Source organism: Apteryx rowi, unplaced genomic scaffold (assembly GCF_003343035.1).
Source record: "Apteryx rowi isolate R43461 unplaced genomic scaffold, aptRow1 scaffold_513, whole genome shotgun sequence".
NCBI lineage: Eukaryota > Metazoa > Chordata > Aves > Apterygiformes > Apterygidae > Apteryx > Apteryx rowi.
In genome coordinates, this window is record NW_020450776.1 from 174,502 (window position 1) to 190,413 (window position 15,912).

Sequence of the window (15,912 nt, forward strand, 5' to 3'; positions counted from 1 at the left end):
GGGAGTGGAGTGGGGTGAACTGGGGTGGGGGTCCTGCCCAGAGCGGCAGGCAGAGCTGCCGGGCTGCGGGGGGCTGCCCTTGCCGGGGGGCATCACCCCTGCGGCAGGGCTCCGGGGAGGGGGGCTGCCCCGCACTGTGGCACGCAGTGGGGGGCCAGGCCGTTCCCACGGCCGGCAGCCTCGCCGGCGGGGTGGGGGGCCRGCGTGCCGGGCGGTTGGCATGCCGACGGGCAGCAATCCCCCTGCGCCGTGCCGGCGGCACCGTGGCAAAACGCCTGCTGGGGGAACAATGCCGCCGGCCCCCTCCCGCCGTGCCGGGGGGCCGCCAGCCCGCTCCCCAGCAACGGGGCCGGCGGCTGGAGCAGGGGGAAGCCTGGGGGGCTGCGGGTGCGGGGCCGGCCGGGGGAGGGGGCGGCAGAGCCGGCGCACCACGGCGTCCCGGCCCACCACGGCTTTGTTCGGCACYGGGGCTCCCCCCCGGCCGCGGCAGCCCGGGGCTTTGTTCGCCCACCAGGGCGCGTTGGAGCGGGCAGGGGGCCGGGCCGCCCCCGCAAGACCCCCTGGCCCAGGGACGCCTGCGCCCCAGCCAGCCCCCGGTGCCACCGGCCCCAGGCAGAGGGTCCCCGCTGGGGGGGCCCCGGCAGCGCTGCATGCCCTGGGAGYGCCCGCGGCACGAGGCTCTCGCCCCAGGTGGGGCCTGCCTGCCGCCCCGCGAACCCCATCCCATCCCYGGTGCCCTGGCGTGGGGCGGCCCGCGGGGCTCCCTCCCACAGGCGGTGCGGGGAGAGGGTCCTGGCGTCCTGCTCCAGTGCTGGTGACTCTGCCGGCCCCTTCCCTGCCCCGGCAGGGCCCGGCTCGCCCGGCCACCCCCTCCTGCCTGCCGAAACGGGGCTTACCCTCGGTGCCCACGGAGGAGCGGTGGCGGCCACCGGCGGGACGGGATGCCTCGCCGGGACAGCGGCGCCGGGGCAGGCCGGGCGCCCAGGGGTGCCGGGGCCGGCGAGGCGGCGCCGGGGCCAGGGCGCCCTTTTTGTTCCTCAGCTCGCCCCTCCCGGCGGTGGCGCCGGGCCAGCACGTGCCCACGGCATCCCCGTCGCGGTGCAGCGGCCCGCGGCTCGCTGGCCCCCGCTGCGGCTGCGCCCACACGCTGCCCCCACGGCGCGGGGGCCTTTCTCCCGGAACCGGCCTCATTTCCTGCTGGCGGGGGCCAGGGGAAGCGCTGCYGTCCCTGCCCAGCAACCGCCGGCCCTCCGCGCCCACCGAGGCTGCCGCGCCAGCCAGGCTGCACGCCACGGCGGCAGGCCGAGGGGTGCTGCGGGGCTGGGGGCCGGGCGCCCCTTCCCATGCCTCACCGGGCACCATCGGGACCAGTGCACACCCGCCGCGCAGTGGCCGCGGCTCCCCGAGGTGGCGGGCACCCCGCGGGGCAGGATGTCCTGTGCGGGGGGCTGGGGCGCACGTGGTGCTGCCGAGCCAGCCGGGCCCCTCGCCTTTCCTGCCCAGAGGCGGCCGCGCGGGTCCCCCGGCGCCGGAGGGCCGCAGGAAGGGCTTCCTTCCAGGGGCCCTGCGCGGCCGGGAGGAAGCGAGGCTGAGCCGAGACGCCCGCAGCACAGGGGCCACCGGACCCCGGCCGGGCTCCCTGGGGCCAGGAACGCCCCGAGTCGCAGCGGTCGCCCGCGGCCGCCGCCTGCTCACGCGGGCCGGGCGCCCACCGGCTCCAAGCCCAGGGCCAAGCTGTGACTCAGGCGGGTGGGCCACGCTGCCTGGCGCCAGGCGCTGGGCACGGCAGGGCAGCCGCCGCACGGGCGCTGCCCCCGGCCGGGCCCTTCCCCGGCCCCTTGTGCCTGGGGCTGCCGGGCCGCAGGCTGGGGGGGACGGAGGGGCGCCCCGGCCCTGCCGCTGAGCCCCGGCCGGGCGGGTTGGTGCCGCGGGCACGCAGTGCCTGGAGCGCGGCCGAGGCGGCCTTGGCAGCGCTGGCGCTTGGCAGCACCGGCAGGGCTCCCGGGCCGCCCCGGCCGTCCCTGGTGGAAGAAAGGCAGGTCTGTGCGCAGGGCCCGGGCACGGTAATTTTCCTCCTCTCTTTTGTGCCGGTTCCAGGAGGAGCTGAGTCAGTTTATTTCCACCGGGGACAGCAGAAAAGGTGCCGCGCGCGGGCGCGTGCCTCCCTGTGTGGGTGCCAGCGGCGCAGAGGCGGGCACCGCCGGGCCCTGCTGCCCCCGGAGCTGCGGCGGGGAGCCGTGAGCCGCCGCCACCGGGGTCTTGGTGCAGGCAGCACCCTGCGTGGCGCAGGGCTCCTCGCTGCCTCAGTTTCCCCAGGAGCAAAGCAGGGCAGGAAGATGCAAAGCGGCACCCTGCTCCACAGCAGGCAGTGGTGCAGGCAGTGGCGCAGGCAGAGTGCAGGCAGCAGCAGGGCCGCGGTCCCCACRTCCTGCCCGTCTCCGGCCTCGCTCCGCGGGCACACGGACAGGAGGTGGGCGCTCATTGCCGGCCCCACGGCCAGGGGAGTCACCCTGCTGGAGCGGAGCCCTGTCCCCAGGGCACGCTCTGTCCCGGGGCTGCCGTGCTCCCCGGGTGGGAAAACAGCACCCCGTGAGTCACCCAGCAGATGAAGTCAGTGGCGCAGGGAGCAGCTGTTTGGAGGCAGGGCCGGCCACGGCGCCGAGTGTCATCTCCTCCACAGGGCGCTCGGGGGGCCGYGACGGGGACGGTGCCCAGCCGGGACGCGGGACGCCTGGCACCCGTGGCGCTCCCCCCTCCGCCTGCGCTCCCACTTGCTCCCCGGTCCTGGCCGCTCTCCCCCGACACCGGCCACGTCCCGATGGCCCTGGGAGCTCACCAGCTCCCCAAAAGCGAGCGGCCGATGGTGGGGTCTCCCCCGGGCCAGCCAGCCCACTGCCCACCCGCGGACACCCCGAGGCTCTCGTCCCCTCCGGGGCCCCACGGCAGCCCCCAGTGAGGGGCAGGGGAGGTGCGAGGAGGGCTCTCGCGCAGGCACATAGTGGATGCAAGCAGCAGACGCTGGCCCTGGCTTTGGAAAAGACACCTCATTCCCAGCCCCTTGTGCGAGGAATCCCCTGGCCTTGAACCGGCAGCTGGAAGCTCCCGGGGACACCTGCCGAAAGCCACGAGGGTGGCCAGGGCGTCGCGGGGCCCCCCCAGCCCRGTGGCGCACAGCAGCATGGCCGTGCTGCGGGGCTCTCTGGGCCGGGTGCACCCCTGCCCCCCAAAACTTCTCCGCGCAGGGTGCACCGGGGCTCAGCGGGTGCCGCCCCAGCGCCGGGACGCAGCCAGAGCTGGGGGTGTTGCAGCACAGCCGAGGGCAGCAGCCCCATGCCGCTCCGGTGACACGGAAACTGTTGAGCGCACCAGGAAAGGAGAGGTCAGCGCCGCCGAGACCCAACGCTGTCATGACATCACGGGCAGCCGGGGGGCAGCCGGAGCTCCCTGGCCCCTTTGCCGGTGCGCGAGGGCCCCGCGGGCAGGATGAGGGGGGCGAGGAAGGAAGTGAGCGCACGGGGGGAAGGCTGGGGCCAGGGCAGCGCCGGAGCGGGGCCGGGGCAGTGCCAGAAGGGGCCAGTTGAGGCTGGCTCCTAAACCAAACCTCCCGGCCGGCTGGCCGCTCGGAGCGGGGAGCACAGAGGGAGGCAGGGAAGCGGCACYGGCACCACCTGCCGGACGGGGTAGCCCACAGCCATGGGGACGGCCCCAGGTGACRAAGCGGGCCGGAGGCGGCCCGGCAATGCCAACGGCCCGGAGCCAGGGTYGCTCCCGGGGAACGGGCATGGATGCCACCGCGGTGCCACTGGTTGGGCAAGGCGGCAGCTCAGCGTCCGCACGCCGTGGGACGGGGCAGCTGTGGCCGGGCACGGGGAAAGCGCCCGGGGTGCTCGGTGCCGCGCGGTGCTGGCAGGAGCGGGCACTGGCCGTGCGCGGGAGCCACCGCCGGGCCGAGAGGGAAGCTCCAGCCGTGGGCGCAGACGCGGCATCTGGGGGCACTGCTCCCCGGGGCGTTCACAGCCCCCGCACCCAGCYGAGGCAGCCGGCTCCAGGCCTGTCCCCGGGCCAGAAGGGCCCACGGGCGAGCGGGGGTGAGGCCAGGGCTGGCCGGGCCCGTGGCGAGAGCCAGAAACACGTGCGAGCGTCCAAGGGGTGCGAACGCCGCGGAGGCGGAGGAAATGCTCCAGGTGGAGCACAAGGGTGTGACTGGCAAGGCCTTAAGGGAAGGAAAAGGGGCTGAATCTCCGGAAGCGCTCCCTGGCCACGCGAGTCCCAGGGGACCGGGCGGGAGCCGCCGCGCTCTGCAGTCGATGCCCGCCTGCGGAGCTCCCCGAGGCCCCCTGCCCTTCCCCGGGGGCCGAGCAGCGGCCGCCCCCGGAGCTCTCCCGCGCCCTCGGCTCCCATTCAATCCCGCCGCCCCCTCAATCAGTTCCTTCCCCTCGCACGGCGGCACCGATAAAGAGCCGGGCTTGGCTGCGGAGGGAGCTGCCGCGCTGCTCGGGAGGGGCCGGGGCCAAGGCGCTCCCTCCCCGGGGCGCCCGGGTTGTCTCCGCCCGGCACACCCGGCGCTGGCTGCTGCAGCGGCCGAGCCCGGAGTGGGCAAAGCCCCGTGCCGACAAGGACCCTCGGGGCGGCGAGGGCCGAGCCGGAGCCTTGGCACCCATCTCCAGCCCCACGGTGCCAGGCGGGGCGGCAGACGCCCGGCTGCTCCCCGGGTCGCAGTCGCCAGCCGGGGCTGGTTCGATGCCGGCTTTCTGCTACGTGACTCGAGCTCAGATGTTTCCTATTCACAGCGGGGCCCTTCTCGGCCCCCCGGCCGCTTCCTCTGGGGCCAGCGCCCACGGGAGCCCTCAGGATGAGCAGCTCTTCCTCGCTGAGGACGAGGGCCCTTATGTCAGTGCCGGGGGCTTCCCCAAGCTGCGGCGCCCTGCCAGGCCCTGCAGGCCGCTCGTTCGGGCCCTGCYGAAGCGGTCGGCGAGCGCGGGAGGCCGGGGCTGGCGTGGGTGCCGGTGCGGGGCCCCCCCGCTGCCCCCCTGCAGCCAGCCGTGCCGGCGGACGTGGAGACTGGGAACACCGGCCCGCCCGAGGGTGGCACGCCGCGCGCCGTGCTGGCCCCAGGACAAGCGTCCCCAGGCGCCGCGGGGACTCGGCCAGGCTCCCGTGGCCGCGGGCTCGGGGGGCTCAGCCCCGCCGGGACGGCCCTGGGCTGAATCACGGGGCAGCTGCTGCGTGGACCAGCTAGCAGCGTCCTTCCAAAGCCCAGCTGGCGACGGCGACAGTGGCTCGCGTGAGGGCCGGGACGTGGCACGAGGGGCTGCCGAGCYGCGGCGCCTGGGCCCGGCAGAGCCGCCGCGGCCTCTCGGGCAGCCGCGGCCCCGAGGCGCTCGCTGCCAGCGCCGCCGCGGCTGCCACAACCGCTCCCGGCTCCTGCGGCTGGGCGAGGAGATGGAGAGGAGGGCCGCGGGCGCGCGCAGATGGCTTGAGTTAGCGGGAGCCGGTCAAATTTCAGCTTTCAAAGCAAAGCTCTCACCAGAGAGTGAAAATACCGCGGAAGACAGGGAGGACGGGACAAAGCGGCTCATTGTCCGGGCCGCCTCGCTCCTCGCCGGGCTCGAAACGCGAGCGGAGTCGCGGCCTGGTCCCGTCCGCGCGGGGCTGCTGCGGGGTAGCCCCCCGAGCGCCGGTGGCCCAGGGAAGGAGGCAGAGGCCCAGCTGGTTTCTACACTGGACAGCCACRGGCTGCTGGACAAATTTTCCCCTAAAGCCGTGGCGCAGGACAGCCCAACGCAGGGGTCGATCCGTCCCACCCTTCCCCTCCAGCGCCGCCCCRCGCCCCTTCCCGGAGGCCCGGCCCTGCCTTCGGCCTCGGCCCGCGGGTTGACTCCCCGTGCCGCCAAGGCACCCGGAGGGGAAAGGGGCAGGGAAGTTCAGTTCGGGTGTTGAACAGAGCTGCTTTCTGCAGCCAGGCTCTGCCGGTCGCCAAAAACCTCACGGGAGATTGAGAAGAGCCAAGAAATGTCAGCCCCCGGCCRGCGCTGCCCTTCCCCTCCAGCGCCCAGGACTGTAAACAGGCACTCCGGTTGCAGGCAGATGAAATGCCTAAAATTTTCCATCATCTGCAGCCTCATGCGCTAAAGGCCGGGGCTGTAACTGCCTCCGTCTTTCAAGCTGGAGAGCTCTCGAGCTGCTGCTTTGGAGCCGGCGGGGCGGCRGGGTCACGGCTCTGCCCTGGCCGCTGCCAGCAGGGCAGGAGGGTCCYGAGCGCTGGCCAAAGCCCAGGGAGCTGCCGGAGTCATGGGAACGGGAGACAACTCGCAGGCTGCCCCGAGCGCCTTCCCCTTTTGCAAGAGCAGGGTTGGGAGGGCAGGAAGTCCCTGCCTTCAGCAAAGGAAGAGGCCGCGATGAAAACAGCTTCTCCCAGCCGTCCCCGGGCGCCCGAGGTAAATGTGCCGCAGGGGAGCGCTCTGCACTGCCCGCTCCGGCTCTCCCAGCTCCCTCTGTGCTCACCGYGAGGAAGGGCCTGCTCCTGGCAGGCGGCTGCCAGACCTGGGCCAGACGTATCCACTTGCTCACGTCACCCTGCTGAGCAGGAAGATGATTTTAAGCTATTCCCAGCATCGACATAGACGCAAACGTAGCGCGGCATCCACGAGAGCCCAGGCCCGGCTTTGTCACGCCAACGGGAAACACGAGAGGCGAGAAACGGAGCCGTGGCGGGGTGCAAGGGAGAAGCGGACTGCAGCTTTCCCCGGGCAAACATGCGGAGCGCACGTGAGCAGCCCCTTGCAGACAGTAAGACCGATTTGACTTAGTGACCTACACCAGATAATGTGGCGTTAGTCATATCCGGTTGCGCCGGACACGTTTGTACTAGCAGCGAGATAGAAGAGCTCTGCTCGGAGACAGAGCCCCTCTGCCACCGGAGCCAGGAGGCGCCTTTGGGATCTCCCGCTGCCCCGGGCCGGGGGCTGCTGAGAGCAAAGCCGGCTCCAGAGAAGGGCTGAGGTGCACAGGAGCTTTTCTCACCGCACCGGTCGCTCTCGTTGAAGCTTTTGTCAGTAGCTCGTTTTCGAGCCAGGAGCGGCAGGCCTGCACGAAGGAAATGCTGGGAGGTGTGTGCGGTAGCAGGAAAACATTTGCAGAGCTGCCAGGGTCTGCGGGGGCAGGGGGAGCAGGATGCAGAACAGAAAGTGATATCATGTTTGCCGCCGCATCCAGCAAAACTGGGAGAACTGGCAGCATCCTGGGGTAGGATCACACCAGTTTTGAGAAACTTATTAGGCCATCGCTATTAATGAGCCACTGACTTGTCAGGGCGAGTGATTAAGGAGCGGACATGCGTATTTGCCACCCCCCAGGGGACTCTGGCAGAGGGATGGGAAGAGGTCAGTTTGAGTCAACTCTCTGAGGTCCTCCCTAAATCCTTTCAACCAAGCCCAGGCAGCTAAATTCCCCTGCTGTACAGTCCATCACACCTCCAGAAGAGGCTTTTTAGCCCAGCTGGGAAAAATGGAATTAACTCTATCAGTTAATAAACACAGCATCCTCCTGGCAAGAGCTTAAACTTGTCAGCCAAAAATGCAAAACGCTCACATGCACGCTGAGCAGCCGGTGTTACAGCTAAAACATCGGAGCAGAGACTGAAGCGCCTCTCGCAGCCAGTGTGGCAGCATGTGCAACGCTGGGTACCCCAGACGCTACGAATCCCAAATCTCAAGCCACGGCATAAAAGAGCTCCGATGCTGCTGCTAACGTCCCGTCCACTTTTACATTTTAGCAGAAAAACTCTCCCTGCCTGCCTTCAAACCTGCGCTCCCAACAACATGCTAATGACGTTCTCCATCCCACCTGTGGCAAGCGCTTGGGAAAACACGCACCTTCCTCCGCCTGTACAGTCTGCCCTTTCGCAGGGTGACCGCACACAGCGGACCCAGCCAGGCCCACGCCAGAGAAGCCTTCCTGCAAACACCGCAGCTCCTGCCCACATGGGCAAAAAGCAGGGAAGGACAAACGCAGAGCACACGCTATCAGCAAAGCTCTCCCAAAGCCAGCAAGGGCAAACCAAGAAGACAGGCCATCCCAATTTATCCGATTACACTGTTAAACACATTACCACCCATCCATAGCATGACGATCTCCAGCCACGGCTGCATTCTTGCCTCACCCCCGCCACAAAACAAAACACGGCGTGTTTCTCAAGGACGCTTTCGTGGAAGTTATAGTTCAAACGGCTCAGAACTCGTGTGAAATCTTTACGCTGCAGCTCCAACAGGCTGCAAAGTCAGCAGCACTGATTGCTCACTGCTGAATTTCGACATTGATTTTTTTCCCCCACCATAAGCATGAGAGATTTTGTGGTTTTGCAAAGCGCCCAGACAAGAAGTTACAGCACAGGCTCCACAACCCCTCCTGCAAGAGGCCAGCCCGAGAGCTGTTTCACCAAAGCACCTTACGGTCCACAGGGAGGGTAAAATTGTCCAGGCTCCACTCTCAACTCTACGAAGAAGAAAGTTATAGGCCGCTCCAGTAAAAACTTAAGAGAAAGGACAGAGAAGGAGGCCTGTTGGACTGCTGCCATCTGCGCGGTCAGAGCATTTTTGAAACTCCCCCTCCACATTAATCCTTGCTGAATGACTAGGTCAGTAAGGAATCCACCCACTTGCTCCTCTGTCACTACTTTTCAGCCGCCAGCTCACACCTGAGTCATGCCCTCAGTAAGTAGCTGTCAGATAAGGTGTCACAGCCTCAGAAGGATGTCACAGCACTCACACGTGGAGTCACAGGCCTGACAAACTGAGTGGTTCCTGCACGAGTTTGGGGCTACGAGCACAGCAAGGTTAAGGGTCTGTGACCCAGTGCGTTCAGAAACTGGTGACTGGAGCTGTCTGCCCCCAGCACAGTTTGGACACCTGGAAGTCACTGTAACTGCTCGCAAGCCCCATGTCTTTCTGTGGTGGGAGGACGCTCCTCTGCAGCCGGGTCACGAGGGCAAGGCCAAAGCACAGCCGATGGTCATAGGTTGGCTCCGTTTAGGCTACCAGCCCAAAGCAGCAGTGCCAGGGTAAAGCAGCTCAGTGCCAAGGACGGTGCTTCTGCCTCCGGGCTGTGCTGACAGCCTCCCCTCACCACCACGGATCACGTGGGGCACGAACATCACTCTCCTGAAAAAACAGGGGCTTGACGCACTGGCTACAAACAGATCTGCGTCCATCAGCCTTGACCCGACCCGTACTTAACACGGTCCTACAGAATAGCTCAGCATCAGCAGGGAAACGAGAAAAAGAGAGCGGTCAGGGCAGGTCAAGGTTTCCAGTTGGGATGGGGCTGTCACCAACATATCCGTGCCTGGCAACGTTCCCCTCCTCTAGGATATCTAACACTTCCTTCCTCCCCGCACAGGCGCAGCCTCCAGCTGACCCTCCCTCCCCAATAACACAGCTCTTGGACTTGTGGGATCTACAAATAATTTTATTGAAATTTAACAAAAGTAGACAGATGCACTTGGAGGCAGAGGAAGGACCATAAATAGTGTACGTTTCTCAAACCCAGGGTTCCTATCCACACGCTAGAGGAGCAAGTCTAGTGTCGGTGAGTACAGTTCAGCTACACATCCACACGGGAAAGCACAAAGTTGCACAGAAGTTGTAAAAAAACTGAAACTTTTTTTTTTTTGCTTGCTCCAACAATATAGTGGACATAGATACTATTTACAGTGACCTTCACATTTTAAAGATCCCTTCAGAAGCTCCCAGGGAACCTCCCCATCCCCGCTCCCGTGTGGGAGGGCTGGAAGAGGAGGAGGGGGCTGGGGGAGAGGAGGTTGGGACGGGGCCATCCCAGCAGGCTGGCTGCACAGCTTGGACCCCGACGGGCGCACCAGCCTGGAAAGAAGTAGGGCAAGACAGAGTGTTGGTAGCCTGCGGAGGTTTGCTGCCTCTTCCGTGAAGAGAGGGTGGGAGAAGACATGTTTTTAGGGAAGCATGCTCAGTGCCCTGGGGGAAGGTGGAGCGGGCATAACTGCATGCCAGGGAGAACAAAATCGGCCACGGGTGGGAGGGAGCTGCTCCTAGCTCCTCGCTCAGCAGGCCTCTGTCTAGCCAGGATCCCTCTGCCGAGCCAGGGTCAGGCCCTGCCTCTTCATCCTTTTTTGGCCAGCAGAGGGGCTTCCTGTCCAGGAGGACAGGCAGAGCCGCACCAGCCCCTTCCCCTTTCCTACTCAGCCTTCCCCCCCGTAGTAAATGTGGGTGTGATGCCACAGAGTGCAAAGATGAGGAGCCCACAGAAAGCAGGGGGCAAGAAGGAATCAGCAGTCTGGTCACAGCTTTCTCTCCTCTTCGTGGGGAGGAGGGACAACACCCACAAGCTCTCGCGCTCCTCCAGAGCCTGAGACGCTGTTTTCAAGGAGATCTGCGAGCCAAACTCAAGAGCAGGTGGTGCGAATAAGAAACACTTCAGTGGGGATTGTTTTAAGACAGACTTTTTCAGGCAAGTAGAAGAACAAAAGATGTCGAGAGAATTGCCCAGCATCACAGTGTAGAAGAGCTCCCTGCTGGAGCCCTGCCCAGCGAGGCCGGCTCCCTGCCAGGCGGGAGCCGGCACATCCGCTTCACCCCTCGTGCATACTCGTGTCAATGGGAACAGCGGGTGGGGGGCACAGAGGGACGAGGCGGTGACGGGAGGACAGCAACAGCCGTGCCACCGTTATCTCCCAGAACCTAGGAATGTGGCCCCGAGCCCAGGCAGCTCTTGGTGGGCACAGGGATGGATACATCCAACGTAGACACTGATATGGCTGGCACCCAAGCGCCAGCAGCTTAAATTAAAAATCGAGGTAGCAAACGTCTGAAGTGCTTAGAAAGTAAATAAGTTCTGGAACGAAAGAAGAGGAAAGCCAAGCTGACTGCTGCAGGAGCAAGCTCTGACCCCGTTTAAAGCTTTGCGCAGCGCCCCACGGCTGACAGATCAGTCCTGCTTGCGTGAAGCGAGCGGCCCGTTCTCAGGTAAGCCAGAGCAGGGAGGCAGTGGCTCCTAGCGTTGGCGAGGGGTAGTACGGGTCAGGCCTTCCCGGCCCTGCAGCAGCGGGCTTGGAGCCCCAGGACCAGGACCCAAGCGGCAGAGGCAAGGGGGTTTCAGTGCTGCCAAGGCAACCCCGACTTTCTCAAGTGGGAGGAAAGAGGAGGAGAGAGCAGAACCTTCCAAAACTGAGCAGAAAGCCTCCCTTTAAAGTGCATTGCGTTTCTCCTCCCGCCCCCCGCTGGGACGCAGGGCGATGGAGGAACTCGAGTTCATATCGCCAGGGAGATTTCCAGGCCAGGGCTGGCCAACTGATCGATTGTGTTAGAGGGATGGGGAGGGAAGAGATGATTTCTTTCCTGCTTGGCTCTCTCAAGGCCAACCCCACTGGGAAGTAATGTCAACACCGGAGTGGAGCATGAGGACATTACATGGAGCCAGCTTCCCTAAGCACGTGAGGGGCCCAGCCCTGCAGGCTCCAGCGAGCGAGGATCAGCGCTCAGCAGGAGCCTGCCTGCTCCCCTAACGCAGCCCGGCTCTAACAGGGGGAGGCAAGTCCTACTCAGGGAATCCAGATGCCTACGCTGCCTTCGTGTGGGCCACCAGGCTGTCAGGAGAGCTGGGAACCTCGCTGCTGCCAGCAGCAGCCACGGACTGCAGAGATCTCCGTGTCTGCTCCGAAGGGGCGGCTGCAATGCAAGCAGCGGGCGAAAGGCATTCCAGCGGGGACTGCTGGCAGCAGCGACGTCAACCTCCGCAGAGCCAGCGGGCAGCGCAGATGGGGAGTGCACACGGGGAAGAGTCTGAGGTCCAAGATAGCGGCGCCTGGTCCCTGTCCCCTTCCCAAGAGAAGCACAGCACCCAGCTGGATGTGCTTTGAAACTGGCTCCCCCTGAGCCTGCCCCATTCATCCTCCACCGACAGACCCACCTGGGGGAGCCCTGCTCAATGTCCTCGTCAAATGACGCATTGCAGCACTGGCCATTTAACCACAGAGGCCGAGGGATCTCCAGGCCCCTAGGCAGCGAGTTAGCCGGCCCTGGCTCTCCCTGGGCTGCATACCTGAGAAGCAGGGGATTTTGTCTGGTGAGAAGTGCAGGCTCGCTCTCCCTTTAACAGCTCAAACACAGTAGATCATCTGCAGTTCCAGTTACCCATCCAAACGTTGGCTAGAGGCTACGAAAGGTATTTTAGTCTTCTGACTCAAGCGAGGATACTTTTAAGCATTTGTTGCACAAGGCCACCCATCTCCTGCGAAGGGCACTAGCCAAACACAACCAAGCTGAGTCTGTTCCGTACCGCTGCATCTCCGGGCACGGGGAGAGTCAAAGTCCACGGTCACGTGTCCGTGCTCAAAGTCCTCGTTCTACAGGAAGGTAACGAAGCCTCGCGCGGTGACACTCAGGGCAGTCAGGCAGGGCGTCTTGCCTGCGGGCAGCAACGGCTCGCGTCCCCCTCACGACTCACACCTCGCAGATGATCACAGGGAAGTCCACATGAATGCGAGGGTGCTCTAGTTTCACTATGCCCTGAAACAAGAGTCAAGCAGAGTGGTGAGCGGAGGGTGGCACAGGGACAGAAGCAGCGCTCTCAAGGCAGGCCAAGCACAAGCTCTGCAAACAAAGGCACCAAGCTCTGTAAGTCACCCCCAGCAGAGAGCAGCACAACAGAGGGCTTTGTGCCCTCGAGGAACTAGACCGGGAGCAGGAGTCCATAAAGCTGCTACGACGACTAGGTACATCTGAGAGGCAGCGCACAATGCGGAAGCGCTCTGCCCTTCGAACTAGCCCCCGGAGAGCTGACTAAGGCGCTGCTGGCTGCCACACATGACGGGTCTGGAGTTCAACAGCACGAGAAAGAAGGGAGCTGCTCTGCCAGGCACTGCCCGTGCGCCAGCTGATGCGTGACTGGCAGATATTGGCTCTCTGGGCTTTTCATCCGGCACCTTTCATTCACAGAATTTAAAAGAATGAAAAGAGCTCTCTGAGAGAAAGGAATGAGGGCAGCTGGCACACAAGAAAAGCAGCTTTCTATCCGAGGGGGACATTGCTGAATGCACGCTCCATCCACGCCAGCTACAAGCGCCTTTCCCATGCTCCAGGGCAAGGGTTCTCCTGTTACAGCACCTGGAGGATCTGCTTGCAGAAAGGGAGCCCAAGCGGGGCCCTGTGCTCGCCAGCCGGGCCAGGGCAATTCCCACCAGACTCCTGAGAAGCCAGGGGCAGGGGCTGGGCCTGCRCCAGGGCCCCAGGAGCACCCTCAGAGCTCAGCGGCTCAGACAAAGCGGGCAAGGCCCCTGGCAGCAAGGGCAGAGCCTGTTTTAGGGGCTGCAGACAGACACACGCAGGAAAAGACTTTTTGTAGCACTGCAGAAAGCACCTGCTCCGGGAAACTGTTCTGCTAAAGCACAGCAACCAAAGCCTGAAGGAGCCACAGCGTATCCCAACTTGCAACACCCCAAGGAGGGGACCCCACAGAGGACCGCAGCCACGTGGCACTAGCCCCATCACGCTGCTGCTGCCTCGTAGGTGCCACTGCCTTGCTTGCGTCTCAGGACCACACACGACAGTAGCAAAGGTTTTCTGCAGAGACACCCTCTGCCCCGGCACAGTTCCTGCAACCGTCTTGCAACTTCCACTCTGGTAAAGCCCAAAGGAAGCTGAAGCGTGTGTTTCCTTGGCAGGACCAAGATTAAAGCCCCCCAAAAAGCCTGGGCTGGTGCAGAGCCATCTTGTGCCGGTAGCTGCTCTCTCCAGCTCAGCCAAGCTTCCTAACCAGGCGAGTTTTAACCCACATCAGGGGTACCAGGAGACCACACCACAACCCAAGGCTCTCTCTGTGCGAAAGCCAGCCCAAGGAGCAGTGCTGAATGCTTTCTCTCCATAATTGCCTATCTAGCACCCAGAGGGATCCTGTTTGGGGGGGGGGGGGGGTGTTTAGCCCTCTGAGAGCACCAGCTGGGCAGGCAGCTGGACCAACAGCCCAGCGCAGGCTCACGCTAGAGCCACATGTTTCTGCTTGCTTAGAAAGGCCTCCAGCTGGGGGATCTCTGGAGCCCTGGTCTGCTCCCTTCTCCATTTAAGCCCCCAAAAGCTTGCCCCACACTCGAGCCATCCTTCTGCACTGAGATCCTCAATCAGTGCCCCCACTCCTGCTTGGCTACACCTTTTTTGCTTAGTGGAGCTTATTTTCAGAGGAAACTAAATGCCCAAGCACCACTGAGGTGCAAAAGACATCACGTCAACACCAGGCATTCCCTCACTACTGAGCTGCAGGGGGACGCAAGCACTCACGCCAGCTGGCGACTGGCTTTGACTGGTGCTCCCAAAGCCAAGGCCTGACCCTCCGTGGCTGATACACCAGCTCAGCAGCACCCGGGAATTCCCAGCCCGGCAGCAGCACACCTTACCTCACGCACCGCCCTGCCCGCGGACAGCAGCGGGGCACACTCGGGKAACGCATCTGACGAGGGGATGCCATGGGCACAAGGGTGCAGGGCTGCCTGGCACCTGTACCCGGCCATGCTGCACCCAGCCACACCACCTCACAGCCCCAGCAGCCCTGTAGGGCCACAGCTTCCTCTCTATAGAAAAGGGGACTCGTTGTCTCTTCCTGTCCTGTCACAACGTCACAAGGTGACACGGGTCTGAGCCAGGACCCAAAGGAGCCTGGGGTGTGAGGCAGGAGCTGCGGGAGGAATGGAAAACCTGCACTTCCCCTGCAACAAGATGCCCCTAGGTTTCTGAGGGGCTCTAGGGACTTTAGCTATCGCGACAATGTCTTAGTGCTTGCTTCCCCCGCCCTTCTCCCCTCGCCACACGCTACCTGAGGTATCAGGTTCTTGTGGATCCTCTTCAGCTTGGCACGCTTCCTCCCGTTCTTGGTAACGATTGTCTCCTCGTAGAATTCGTGGGCAAGATCCCCGTCCTCATCGTAATACATGGAGCTGCAGAAGGGAGGGACAGGAGCACATAAGAGACCAGGGATTGCTAGTAGCTTCCCGTACTCAAAGCACGGGCAGCTGCTTCAGGAAGCGAACTGGAGCAGGCTGACAGCATCATCAGCCATGCAAGGGCTGTGTTGAGTGTTCACCACCTGGGTGCTGGAAAAGGGGATCTAGAGCTTAGCAGATGACAAGAGGCCATTCCACCTTGCAGGAGGATGGAGTCATATGCCATAGCGAGCTGGGGACRGCAGTTCAGGTCCCGGCACCAAGAGGCTACAAAGGCAACTGCCGCTTCATGAATCACACGCTCACGTTAAAACAGCAAGCCTGGCAGCTGCCACAGGAGCAGCTCAGCTCTTCCCCCAGCGAATGGGAAGACTCTTCAGACTGAGCGATTCGGTGGTCTGTTCAGGGAATCAGCAGCTCGGTGCAGAACAAAACAGCCAGAGCCTTGCCCTCCTGGTCCCCTTCTAGGCCCAGGGACAAGGCCGGTCAAGGTCTCGCTCCTCAGCTAAGCCTTGGTTCAAACAGGCCAGGAGCCTCACATGCCTGTAACGCCGCACGACAGGCGCCAGGGCGGGCCGCACCCGAGCGGGCAGCGGCAGGGAGGCCGCTCAGCATCGAGCGCCAGGGGGTGTTTCTCCGCGCGAGCTGTTCTTACCGTGACCGCTCTTAAATCAGACGCACGAGTCAAGTACCGGGGGAGGACGCCRCTGTGCCAGACCGCGCGTCCTTCCCCGGGGAAGGGCAGGCCACGGCGCGGGCAAGGTCTCCGGAAAGCCGGGCTACGCAGAGGCCTGCGCCCGCACCGCAGCAGGGCCACCGGCTCCGCCGAGCTCCGCCCTTACCGGCCGCCCTCACGGCTACAGCGAGCGCCCGGCAGGTCGGGGCCCAACGGCTGCCCGGGGCGCGGGCGGGCCCAGAGGGCCGAGCTCCCCCCGGCCGAGCACGCCGCG

The 15,912-nt window shown here is 64.5% G+C and overlaps 3 protein-coding genes across 4 annotated transcripts in view; all 3 read right to left on the reverse strand.

The window, feature by feature from the left end:
* Positions 1-2,482, reverse strand: part of HYAL2 (hyaluronidase 2) — a 5,035-nt gene extending 2,553 nt beyond the window's left edge. Inside the window, exon 1 of the mRNA XM_026080278.1 lies at positions 2,426-2,482. Coding sequence (XP_025936063.1) covers positions 2,426-2,482 — 57 coding nt within the window. The remainder of the gene's footprint in view (positions 1-2,425) is intronic.
* A 6,962-nt stretch (positions 2,483-9,444) lies between these two features.
* TUSC2 (tumor suppressor 2, mitochondrial calcium regulator) lies at positions 9,445-15,835 on the reverse strand. 2 transcript variants are annotated; one of them, XM_026080271.1, is made up of 3 exons: positions 15,618-15,835; positions 14,836-14,956; positions 9,445-12,539 (listed from the first exon to the last, which is right to left on the reverse strand). In XM_026080271.1, the coding sequence occupies exons 2-3, from the start codon at positions 14,950-14,952 to the stop codon at positions 12,474-12,476; spliced, it is 183 nt and encodes a 60-aa protein (XP_025936056.1). In that variant the 5' UTR covers positions 14,953-14,956; positions 15,618-15,835; the 3' UTR covers positions 9,445-12,473. The 2 variants fall into 2 exon arrangements, with proteins under 2 accessions (XP_025936056.1, XP_025936055.1); XM_026080270.1 differs by lacking the exon at positions 15,618-15,835 and adding an exon at positions 15,106-15,589.
* The window catches only part of RASSF1 (Ras association domain family member 1), a 10,050-nt gene continuing 9,444 nt past the window's right edge, over positions 15,307-15,912 (reverse strand). Inside the window, exon 7 of the mRNA XM_026080259.1 lies at positions 15,307-15,360. Within this exon, the coding sequence (XP_025936044.1) occupies positions 15,307-15,360 (54 nt within the window). The remainder of the gene's footprint in view (positions 15,361-15,912) is intronic.